The 13,243-nt window shown below is 35.4% G+C and overlaps 1 protein-coding gene across 8 annotated transcripts in view; it reads right to left on the bottom strand.

The window, feature by feature from the left end:
• Positions 1-13,243, bottom strand: part of LOC149803951 (inter-alpha-trypsin inhibitor heavy chain H3-like) — a 118,942-nt gene that overhangs the window by 85,455 nt on the left and 20,244 nt on the right. For all 8 annotated transcript variants that reach the window (XM_089953780.1, XM_089953773.1, XM_089953776.1 and 5 more), the window contains exons 7-10: positions 10,894-11,594; positions 9,197-9,320; positions 8,998-9,093; positions 446-499 (exon numbers count right to left, since the gene is read on the bottom strand). In XM_089953780.1, coding sequence (XP_089809906.1) covers positions 446-499; positions 8,998-9,093; positions 9,197-9,320; positions 10,894-11,594 — 975 coding nt within the window. The remainder of the gene's footprint in view (positions 1-445; positions 500-8,997; positions 9,094-9,196; positions 9,321-10,893; positions 11,595-13,243) is intronic.

Raw genomic sequence — 13,243 nt, 5'->3', positions numbered from 1 at the left:
ATATATATATATATATATATATATATATATATATATATATATATATATATATCCCTGTGTTTTGTTTGTACGTGCATATGGGTGGGTGGGATGTGTGTAATGAAGAATACATTAAAAGTTCATTAAGTGCATTGGTGTTTGGACCATCAGAAAGCAAAAGATACCAAAAGCAAGGAAAACAAGAAACATGCGTTCGTTCTCGTCTTATTTCCATATTGCTAGTTAGTTATTGCTAAATTTGCGTACCACGTCCTGTATTAGGCATCATTACATGAACAGTCTAATTTTGAAGCATATGCACTAGTCCTACCTGAAATTTCTTTAGCAAAATGTCTGGTTTACATCTGAATAGTTCAGAAACTTATGTTATTCAATGGTTTTGTTTTTCTTTATTCTTGCCTCCATATGAAATTTGTATTAGCAAATGACAGTTACATTTACTCACGGATATGAGTCGGCCATGGGTCTGGTTGCGGGAACGCACGGCCAAAGTGTCCTCCTTAAAGTAGAAATGGTTCAATATTGGAATCTCCAACATCCGAGAGTGGTTTTATTTCACTTTAAACATGGAACGAAAACATTCTTCAAAATACAGATGCATACATATTTTCCTAAATGTCTTGAAACAGTCTGAAGACAAAACTTGAACTTACACTTTTGTCGAAAATAAAGTAACCCTACTTAGGGTGGTTTGACACAAGTGAAACTTTGAAGGTTCGATCAGATAGCATTAAACTAATTGGGAATGGTTGGTAATTCTACATTTAATATGTGGTAATGTTATGCGTAGTTATGCTACCATTAATATGCTGTAATAATAAGTGTCATAATGTTAACTTTAATAAGATAATATTAAGCGATATAATTTAACCTTTATTGTGCGGTAATTTTAAGCATGATTATTCGATCTTAATACGTGGTCTATCTTTAATGCGTGGTAATTGTAGGTATAATCAGTCTGCTGTATGATGTAGTAATTTTAAGTGTGGTATTACGAAGTGTGGTAATTCAATGTCGAACATTTCATATGTCAAATACTTTGATACCTTTGGGCTCCATGGACCACATTGCAGAAGTGCTAGGAATCCGAATCCAAAGAGTGGAAGAGCCACCAAACACAAAATGCTACATAGGAGAATACATCTACCACAATATGCAACAACGATATTTCGGGATACACCCTGCACCATTTAGTTTCTGCAATTGTGTAACAGCAAACAAACGATCAGGAAATCCACGTGTATGGTTTCTGGAACGATTGGGTGATCTTGGTGTGTTTAGCACCTATGCGATGCAATCTAATTCCAGTGCATACAACGCATACCAAGAAGAAAGACGAAACCACTACTCTGGGAGCACAGACAAATTTAAATCATGTATAAAAGGTGTGCAAAGATCTGGCAATACAGATCTACCCGCTTATGCAAAGTTTATAAGACCTAGACGCTCTGGCCAGAGCAAGTACGAAACAGCCAGTGCTGGCCAAACAAGTCCTGCACCGGCTGCAAATGTGTGCGAATCTCGTGCCTTTGCAGATGGTCTACATTGAAGACGTCCGCTACCAGCTTGCTTTCATATGCGTTTTCTTGGAGTATATGTAATGATACCGATTTTCGCTTACGAAGACCCATACTTTTGAATGTAGCATATATTGTTGGGACTTTGTAGTTGGGATGCATATATTATAATATCTTGCAGTGCATATGTGGTTTGCACAATTCCCAGAGATTTTGGAGCTACTTTGTTTTCAATTCTCTCTCTCTCTCTCTCTACATACACACACCTACACATATATACTACAGTGTTTATCCAATTGTTTGTTGTATAGTTGGGCGAGTTTTGTATTTCTGTTGTTTGCGTCGAAGGATTTGGGTTACGTTTGCTTCCATGACTGTTTTTGGTTTTTGGATCAGGTATTTCGTTTCGGTATCATTGCGTCTGGTTTTTTGGATTTGGTGTGGTGGTATGTGGATCGGTATTTTCTATTCTGTGTCTTCGTGTTTGGTTTTTCGTTCGGTGTTTGTATTTGGTCTTCATGTTTTGTTTATCATTTTTGGGGGATTTTATTATCTATGTCAAGATACTAGTTTGTCGAAAACTTGCTGCAAGTCGCTGCAAGTTGGTAAAAGGAAATAGTAGTCCCAAGTCAGGTTAGCTTCCTCAAAAAATATACTCTGATACTTAGAATTAATAATGCAATGGTTGCGCGTTTTATGTCGTTTGCTTGCCATGTCATGGGGATAGATAGGTTTTATAAGTAGTCTCCATCCGATTAAGTACAAAAATACTCTTTCCACAGTTAGTCACTAGGCATGAGTCACTGCACACGTCATGTTATGATGACGTTTTGGAGAGACAAAGTTCATGACACATACGTCACATATCTGATATGTTTAGATTGTTTATCTCTTAATCAAATACAACATTGTGTTTACATGTGAATCTTTACGCAGAATATTTGTAGCCCTAGCATTTTCAAGTATGTCATATTGGTGAAAATATGATCTTTTCAATTATATCAACTTTTAGTTACTTATTACATTTTGACATGCTTCATTTCACTATAACTTGTTGCTACTATTTTAATTAGTGATTTATATATGATACGAAAGTATTTTTAAGAAATCTAATCGCGATATAGTTAAAGATTAATTTTTGAGCTTCAAAGCTTTTCTCAACATAACACATTCAATTCTTTAATAACATCTTTAACCATCTTCAAACCTCAATGCTTATATTCTTGCGTTGCGAAATTACCTGTCTTTTAATACGAGCTGACCTTGAATTCTAAATACATTTTAAAACAACAATCTCTTAATTGAAATCCCAGTTATATTATACTAGTCTTTAAAACATTATGCTTATTATTTTAAAATGTCATTGGTCCTAATCTAAATTAAACTCATGGCAAAATCTAACATTTGTTTTCGACAATATTCCAGTCTAAACTGCTCTTGTCTTTTCTGCGTGGTTTTCATTCTTCTGACGTTACATACAAACATTTTTTATAATGTAGCTCAAAAGGTTATTTAACTATTTATTTTACATATCTTTAGCATAATGAATTAACTTTATTTTCAGCATTATTAAGGTCAATCTTTTAATTCATTGTTATCTCTTACTATTTTTCACAAGAACCTGAACACACACACACACAAACACACACACACACACACACACAAATAATATGTAAGGAGAAATTTGATCTCCTTCTCTACAACCTTAGTTTAAAAAAACAATTGACATTTATATGAAGCATGCACGAATAAGCTTCCTTATACCAAACACGTTTTATAATTTTAGTACTGAATCCAAATCAGAAAGTTTTATCTTAGAAAAAAAAAAACTTTTTTTTTTTAAACGTCTTCAAGAAATCAATCAGCAGTATAGGATTGGGAATATTTAGCTTACAATGTCATTTACATTATTACATTTAAGTCTAAATTTCACAAACAAAATATGCCAGAAATAAATCCCTTTTTGATCGTCATGCAATAATTTATCAAAACCACTTTATTATATTTACTATTCAAGTATACGCTAATTTTGCAAATTACGTTCAGTAATGATATTACTCGCCAATTACTAAAATAAAGTATTGATTTTCGTTGGGATGGATGTTGTGATAGCTTACTTATAATTTATTGATCTCAATATAAAGACTCCACATCTTCCCTGATTATTAAAAGAACGTCTGATAAATCCAGCCAATTTTTAAGAACATTCCTTTCTTTTCCTATATGATGCATATTTAATAACGTTTCCTCTAACTATAGTAATAAAGCCTGCAAGACGTTATAAGACATTTTTACTTCACAGTGCATGATCCATACAACTAAATAAATATACACAAATATTTTAAACATAAAAGATCAGACGTGTCTTATATGCAAATATACAGCCACATCCGCAAACTAATGATTGTGTCTGTCATTGTTAAGAACAATCTCATATATGAAATTTAAAGAGAAAATTGTTCCAATCTGAAAATTAAAATGAGAATCATAGTTGTCGTGAAACTTCAAGATAATATTTCATATCATCATTGAAAACACATACTTTCTCATTAATGCTACAAACCTGGCTCTACATGATGGTTTAAAAACAGGTTAGAGGCATTATTGCATCTTGAAAGGCTTAATTAGTAAACTAAGAATATAATTACAATCAATAACTATTTTTATTTCATATATTCACTAACGTTGTTCCACAGATTTATCCAATACATTGTGCAACAATATAGTTAGTCACATAAAAAAGAAATTAATTTACATAAAAGCAGCCTTGCTTGATTACACAAAATTATGTAACACTGCATCATATCTGCATCATTTGAACGATTAAATTTTACAGTATGATCCAAATAAGTACAAGTTTCTGAGTTTCAAAATGTAATTGATCAGTTATGTTGAACCAAATAGTATCTATCTTAATCTCTTTGATCTCAATGACACCTGTTTCAATGGTTTACGAACTGTTTCTAGTCACTCTTGACATATTTGGGGAATAGCTGTTTGGCGATTCCCACTGGTTTATGAACTGTCTCTAGTCACTCTTGTCATATTTGGGGAATAGCTGTTTGGCGATTCCCACTGGTTTATGAACTGTTTCTAGTCACTCTTGACATGTTTGGGGAATAGCTGTTTGGCGATCCGCACTGGTTTATGAACTGTTTCTAGTCACTCTTGACATATTTGGGGAATAGCTGTTTGGCGATTCCCACTGGTTTATAAACTGTTTCTAGTCACTCTTGATATATTCGGGGAATAGCTGTTTGGCGATTCCCACTGGTTTATGAACTGTCTCTAGTAACTCTCGACATATTTGGGGAATAGCTGTTTAGCGATTTCCACTGGTTTACTAACTGTCTCTCTAGTCACTCTTTAGTTATTTGGGGATAGCTGTTTTGGCGATTCCAAAATGGTTTACGAACTGTCTCTAGTCACTCTTTACGTATTTGGCGAATAGCTGTTTTGGCGATTTGTCTCTAGTCACTCTTGACATGTTTGGGGAATAGCTGTTTGGCGATTCCCACTGGTTTACGAACTGTCTCTAGTCACTCTTTACACATTTGGGTAATAGCGATTCCCACCTGATTCCACTTTAGGTCAGCCGTCAAAAATATACGGGACCCACCTTTCACAAAGTCTGTTTGAACATCAAACGATTCCTCAATATATTTAAAGCAGCGGATAAGTTAATGACTGTCAAAGTAGAAGCATCTTCCATTACATATCGAGCCTCTTCCCTTGCCCTCTTGACAGCAGACAATTACCGCTCACCAATCGCATACAACGGTATTCGAAAACTTAGGTCAACTTCCATTAATTCGCACCAATCTTCAAGAAGATGAAACTCTCTCGGAAGTGTAGAATTTGGCAAAGAAATACACGAGCAAACTGTTTCCTGTCGGCATTGATTTCATTCATAGTGTACTTTAAGAACACCCGGATTTTGCAGTATGCTCTATACACAGTAACAGAACTGTTCTCCTTATCTCTCCTCCTTTTCATTTATATTTGTTAGGTGACATTTTTATATAACCCTTACCTGACCTAGGACGCAAAATTTCCGTTTTGTTTTCTGGAAATACTCTGTCACCAAAATGGGAAATTTCCTTTCTGGACGTTTTTATGTTCAGAATCAAGAGTTTAACTCAAACTGAAGTAAACATGTTTACAATTTATACTGATCTAGATATTTCATTTATACTCGTAAAGAACTATTTAGGTATGTATTATATTGTTGACAAAATAAATGTCACTGCTCAGGTACACCAATATCTTGAATTAGGACAAATACAAATTACATGACATATAATCGTGGAGCAAAAACAACAAAAACAACAAATTAAAAACTTATATTAGCCTACTTTTTTAACTAAAAAGAAGCTGAAATCGATTTATTCTAAAACAAAGTGTCCACTACCATCCACTAAGTATTTTATTATTACAATTTCAAACCAATTGTTATCTTTTTATTTTTAAAAATATTTATTTGAAACCTCTTCTAATGTTGTAAGTGTACCATTTAGACCTATCTAAAAAAAATAAAAAGACGTATTAACTGAAAAAGTATTTTAAAAATTGATCCATGCGCAAAACCTATGTCTCCAAAAGGCACCGAGTAACATGATTTATTTCTTGAGGTAGTCTAACCAAAGCAAGTAGAAATTAATATTATTTTGGCAAGATTTATTTAAGTTGTGTTTCCGATGTTGATGTAAGTCGTCTAATCCAAGCGATCTTTAATACTTCTACAAATTCGAATACAATTATCATTTTCAAACTTCCCCAAATCGTAATGATTCAAAAACTTTTCTTCTAATTTATTAATTGAATTATTCCACATAAAATATTAAATGTAATATTAATTTTGATTAGAATGTTTACGGCAATGGTATGGATAAGAGTAATTGGATAATTTACAGATCGTACCAATGGGTGTGAGTGCTCTTTTTGATCACTGTTTGAGTATGATTTTTATTTCTGCAATTTTACTTTCATAATTTTCTTGTACCATTTTTTCAAGCTTAATTGAGACCTTTACACCTAAAATGTAAACTCACTGTCTCCCGAATAGGATAACTGACAAGTCGATCGTCAAGCTTAATTGAAAACTTTACACCTAAAATGTAAACTCACTGTCTCCCGAAAGTTTTATCAGTTTTGACGCCAAGTCCAGAACATTTAAAATGTAAGCCTTTCCCAAAAATATCCCCTCAAGAATTTTGATTAATCCAAGTCTCTGTGCGCTGGATTTGTATGTGCGTTTAAACCATTGTTTCGGAAAGTGTAAATACGAATGGTTTTAAACAAAGGTAAACTGAAGGTAGTAAAACATGAAAGGCGTATATGTTTGATATAAGATTTAATTTCAACGTGGTCAAAACAAACTGTACACAGGAATTGAATCTAATTATGTATTGTACCTGATGGAGCACTTCGTTCGTTTTCATACAATACTAGTATAACTAGGGACGTCAGTGATCCAGACCCCGTTCTATTTTTTCTTTTGGTGGTCATCAATGGTGTGTGTATAGTAAAGGCCATGCAACTCGACTAAGTGTACATCAGATGTGTGTGTATGTGTAAAGTCATACAACTCATGTTGGTGTACATCAACAGTGTGTGTGTGTGTGTGTGTGTGTGTGTAATGTCATGCGATTCCTCTAGGTGTACATCAATGCTGCGTGTACTAGCCACCCAAATGAAGTTGATGCTACTATCCAAGGTGTAGAGATGTGCATTTCTGATGTGAAATCATGGATCACATGTAACAAGCTGCAGATGAATGATGATAAAACTGAGGCCATTCTGATCACAACACAAATACTTTCCCATTCACATCCTTTACCTCAAACAATAAATATCAGCATCACCAACATTAAATTGACACAATCAGTACGAAACCTAGGTGTTACTCTGGACAGTACTTTCACTTTGCACCAACATGTCATGAACATACGCAAGGCTGCATATCTTGAGCTGAGACGCATCAGCTCAGTTCGCAAATATCTTTCAGTTGATGCCACTAAAACACTCGTGTGTTCATTAGCACTTTCAAGACTGGACAATTGTAACTCAATTCCGTCTGGATCATCTCAATATCTACTCCAGAAACTTCAAAAAGATCAAAACACAGCTGCTCGGATCATACTTATAGTACCACGATCAGAGAACACCTCCCCGCTGCTCTGTACCCTACATTGGCTATCCATTCCATTCAGAATCAAACACAACATATGTTCTCTGAGCTACGTTTCACTGACGGACTCCAGTCCAACATACCTATCCGACCTCACCCATGTGTACACACCAGCGAGATACTTACGTTCCTCTTCTGACAATCGTTAACTCATTATTCCCACTATGAGAGCAAAGTCATATGGACAGCGTTTTTTTCATGCCAGGGCCCAGCAACGTGGAATGAATTGCCCACTGAACTTAGATACAAAGACACAGTGATCCCATTCAAGAATGCTCTCAGAACTCACTTATTTCGACTGCAAGAACAAACTTAAACACCTAATAATGTTTCCTACCTTAAGTATTCTCAGCATGATTTTTATGTTTTCTAATTTCATGGTGTTTGTTTTTGTAATTATATCATTATATGTTTTTTATCTTATAGGTGTTGTCTTATGTTATAAAGCGCTTAGAGCTTCTAAAGATTAGGCGCTATACAAAGTCCTCATTATTATTATTAGTATTATTACTTGCAATGTTATACAACACGTAATGGTGTATATCAGTGGTGTGTGTATGTGTAATGTCATGCAACTACTCTAGGTGTTCATCAGTGATGTGTGTATGTGTAATGTTATGCAACTCATATTGGTGTACATCAGTGGTGTGTGTATGTGTAATGTCATGCAACTACTCTAGGTGTACATCAGTGGTGTTTGTGTGTGTGTGTGTGTGTGTGTGTGTAAGATCATGCAACCAACTCCTCTTTGTGTGGATCAATGGTGCTTGCATGTGTAAAGTGATGCAACTCCTCCAAGAGTACATCAGTGGTGTGTGTGTAAAGTCATCTTGAGGATTCTGTGATAGATATTTCAATCCATTAAGTATCATAATGTGGTTATTTTTTTACAAATCGAATTTAGATTAACACATTGCTCCATGGGGGGGGGGGGGAATAAAGGGATAATTATACTTGGGGTGGGACAGAAAGAAGTGACATAGCCCTACTCTATAGATCATACCATCACATCCTTTAGGACACAATAATTGTTTTTCACATGACATATCTAAATTGGATATCAAATTACATTGAAAGTGAAAATAATAATTTAATATAAGGTTTTGAGTATATACTTGCCTAAAGGTCTGAGTAGCTGAATAAAACCATGTATATATGTATATATATATATGCATATATATATATATATATATATATATATATATATATATATATATATATATATATATATATACACTCCGTTTTATATATGTAATGGGAGTGTATGCACAGTGAAACTATATGACTTACCGTGAGATGTATAAGTTGGAAGTAACGAGTGATATCTGACTGCCAACACATGTGCCATTCCAAGATATGGCCTCGAGTGCAGGAACGGGACGTTTCCTATTTATGAGAAAATAAAAATTGCAATAAAAAATAAACAAACTGTAGCAAACAAAAATTATATAGTCATATTTTACGTACAGGGTTATCTGAGGATACGTACCTTGAAAAGACTTTGATTTCGTGACATCCTCATATATTGCTGAATAATCCAGATTGTTTGTTGTATCGCCTGGAGTCTCTGGCTTCGACACGACCATGGACGTTAGGGGAGTAACAAATTTATACTGAAACATATATACAAACCACAAATAAATATACAGACAGGCAGTTAGGCATGCACGAAGATTGACAGATAAATTAATATATTCATTTTTTTATTTATTGATTGATTTCTACTGTATACTAAAAACCTGAGTCATATCTATACTCTTTCATCCCACCCCCGACCACCCCCCCCCCAAATACATATCTGACCATGTTAAAATTTAAATAGGTTGATATATACGGAGAAGTACAATTTGGTATGGCACACAAATTCGAAATCCTAAATTGTCAATTAGTACTTTGGAAAGTGGAACGAAATCTGCTGTATGACGAATATCTTTATGTGGCATTATATTCATTAATATTGTACCAGGCAAACATCAGCAACTTGACAGATCTCGCTCCATACTCACGCCCAGACTACCGCCCTTGTCTCACATCCTTGTGCAATGATCTGGTATTGAAACAAAACTTGCTACATCAATTTCTTATTATTATTATTTTTTTTGTGTTCGTATGTGTATTTCTGTCGAGTAAAGTAGTGTGGTACACGAGTTGTAAAGAAGTTTGCTTTGGTTTTTACAACAAAACAGTTAATGTTTCTCTTTCCCGAGAAACACGTCTCCACAATGTAGTAATTCTAGCATTAAACCACTTTATGTTTTTATTTGGTGCGGGGAAGAATAGAAAAATACAATATCTCACATCTATTTATTATATCAGGTGAACAGCTATGACCTGAAAATATTGTGCTAACACATCAGACCAGATTCCAAGCTGATGCTTTACTCGTTAATTTCAAGCCACAACAATTTTCCGCCACCTATTTTAATCAAGCATAAGATGGGAGCCGACCATGATTCTTCTATCTATAATTGAGCGAACAGCTTAGACCGCAGATCTGCTCATACACAATAAGGTAAGATAGTCTATGTTGATCTATCTTATCCATGCTTTCATCTATCGGCACATATTCCACCGACAAATCTGATCTGAGTCAACCCTCTATCTATAATTTCAAGCCAATAGCGTAGACTCAGATCTTCTGGCAGATCAGATCAGTCTACGCTGACCCACCGATTTATAATTTCAAGCGTGTAGGCATATGTCTCCCGGTACACACTGTACAGACAGTTCAGATCAGAGTTAACCCTGATCCTTCTATTTATATTTTCCAGCAAAGTTTAGATCAAGATCTGCTGACATATAGTATACTGACAGATCAGGTCAGAGTCTACGCTGACCCATCATTATATAATTAAGCAAACACCAGTTCTACTTCACAATATACTTAAAGATCAGATTAGAGTCTACGTTGATCGTTCTATCTAGAAGACCAGATGAGAGTTAAAGCTCAGTCTTCTATCTATAATTTCAACTGTAGAATCAGATCATGCAGATCAAACCAAGCCAGAGTCTACGCTGATCCACCGATCTATAATTTCAAGGGCGTAGGTACGTGTTTATTGTACTGACAATTCAGTTTGCGCTGATCCATCTAAATAAACTTACCAGCGAATAGTTATATACATTTGGTTGCGAGAAAGGTACAAGCTAACACCAAAAATACAGTACTTGAATACAATATCTTACCTTCAACGACATTGCCAAAGCTGACGCTCTAAGAGACTCTTTCTCGGCAGCAGAACCAGCTTCGTCCATTTTCTCCATAAATTGCTTGATGGTTAAATAGGCCCACATTTTTTCTGTTATATTTTCAATGGAAGCCTGAGTCGTCATGTTTATAAAGTCTCTAAACTCCAGAATATCAGAATCAAAGTTCAGAACAGTGATGCCCTCTATGCTGTTACCAATAACTTGTAAAGGGACAGTTTTTGTTTCTTTTTCTGCCATTTTTCCTGCCACAGCCATCTCTGAACCATCGAAGTAGCGTTTAAAATGACTTTTCGTAACAGTGGCGTTATCAACGGATCCTTCTAGATACTCGAATACTAAATCAGTCATAAGAGCTGCCGATATTTCCTCGTAAAACCCCGTTATTTGTAAGTTAGCATCCGATGCTTCGTAAATTTTTCGTGCAACTCCGTAGTTTCGTGAAGATATACTTTTCAGAAGATCATAATCAGCGTCTTGCCCAAAGGCAAGAGTAAAAATTGGAATGATTCCCCTTTCCTTTTCGTTTTCGATATTTTCCATAATTCTCTCTGAATTAGTTTCACCCATTGTTGCATCCCCGTCCGTTAGAAAGACAATCATTGGAGTTCGAAACTCAGATACATCTAACTGCAATAAATGTTTGATGCCATCTAACAAGGCCTTGTTGATGTTTGTGACTGAAAAAAAAATGTATATATATATAGATATATAAAGATATATTGCTCATGTGTAATGCTTATCCGAGTCCGAACCCTATAGAAGAAGATCTCTACTGGGACAGCATATCAGGGTCTACATTGGTCATTCTACTTATATCACGTGCATAGCGTGGAACCCGAACTGCTGAGTACTGTACGAGGGCAGTTGAGGTTCTATGGTCACCAGGAATGGATGCATTCTAAGGAGGGACAAATTCAGTAAATAAACTCACATGATGTTTTGCATTAATGAACAAAAAGAAGAGAATTAGTGATTCAAATACAAGATTTTACTGTTAAGGATAAGACTCGAGTAAACCGATTATTTTCTTATACTGGAAAAAGATGCGAGGAGTGGTTTGGCCCAATTTGATCTGTATGGTAAAATTAAGGATACTCATAATGTTAGTGCATAACTCGCTGGTTACTTTACTTATTATCGTCGTTAGTTATTGTTGCATATTCCCATTTCGTTCTCTTGCGTATTGTAAGAGGTAACTTGGAAATGCGACTCTTAGGCATTCGGACTTAACGAAGTTTGAACTTTCGTTGCATTATCTTTTCTTGTATGCCTTTTCTTGTATTGTTTTGCGTTTTCACGCCGGTTTAGGGCTTTTTGCGTATGTTCAACCAAGATAACATGAGCACCGCTCTTTACGGCGTGATTTCGTGAAATAAATAAAACTAAACTCCGCCGACTGCCAGCCGATACCGGTCCAGAGGGAATAATTTGGTTTGCCCACCTTGTATAGGTGCTTCATTCTGCTGCAAAGCATGCTGTCGTGGTACCCACATACTCGGGCGTTCAAAATTTGGTTAACTCTCCTTTGGGAAATGAGAACGTCATATCAATAAACGAGTTCTATGGTGCTTTGAAAGGAATGTTTATAAGCTACTCGTATTTTGCCGTTGCCACATAGGGTCAGTATTTCAGCGATTGTTATATTACAAATAGCAAGTTCGACAACTTCTGAGAATAAATTTCGTTATGCGTGGACAGGGCTACAATACCTGTTGCCGAACTTAGTTGTGTTCGCTTAGAGGTATTTTCATTTACCGTTGACGGATTTACTGTGTGAGTTGCGGTGTTGGATTTTACTTCTGCATTAGTTTCTCGTTCTTATGTCTGCCTGTTCGCTTATTGGACGTTTCGTTGGGTGATGCTTAAAATTGCCAGTGATTAGACTGAATCGGTAAATCTACTTGCAAAAATATATGCACTAAGTGTTTTGAGGTTGAGGCCGTGCGTGTTTGGGTTCCGCTAGTTACCTCATCGTTAGTTAATGATGTTATACTTGTGGCTCGGTGGCTTCTTGACGCTGTTGGGAGCGTGAGAGCTTCGATGGGTCAGCATGATAACAAGATGACGTTCTCTATTTTCAACTCAACCAATTGGTAGGCTTTAACGAAAGCCGCTTGTATATATATATATATATATATATATATATATATATATATATATATATATATATATATATATATTTCGCACTCTTCAATGATTCGAGGAAACTCTTCCTCTGTCTACGGAGTTGTTGCGGAGGTTGTTAATGTAGTTGTTTTTGGACTCGGCAAGAATTGGTATTTGGAAGTACTTATCCTCATTTAGCTGTAGTCGCTTGCGAACGTGA

This window comes from Sinohyriopsis cumingii, chromosome 3 (assembly GCF_028554795.1).
Source record: "Sinohyriopsis cumingii isolate HCF-2022 chromosome 3, ASM2855479v2, whole genome shotgun sequence".
Lineage (NCBI taxonomy): Eukaryota > Metazoa > Mollusca > Bivalvia > Unionida > Unionidae > Sinohyriopsis > Sinohyriopsis cumingii.
This window is presented reverse-complemented; position numbering and strand designations above follow the sequence as displayed.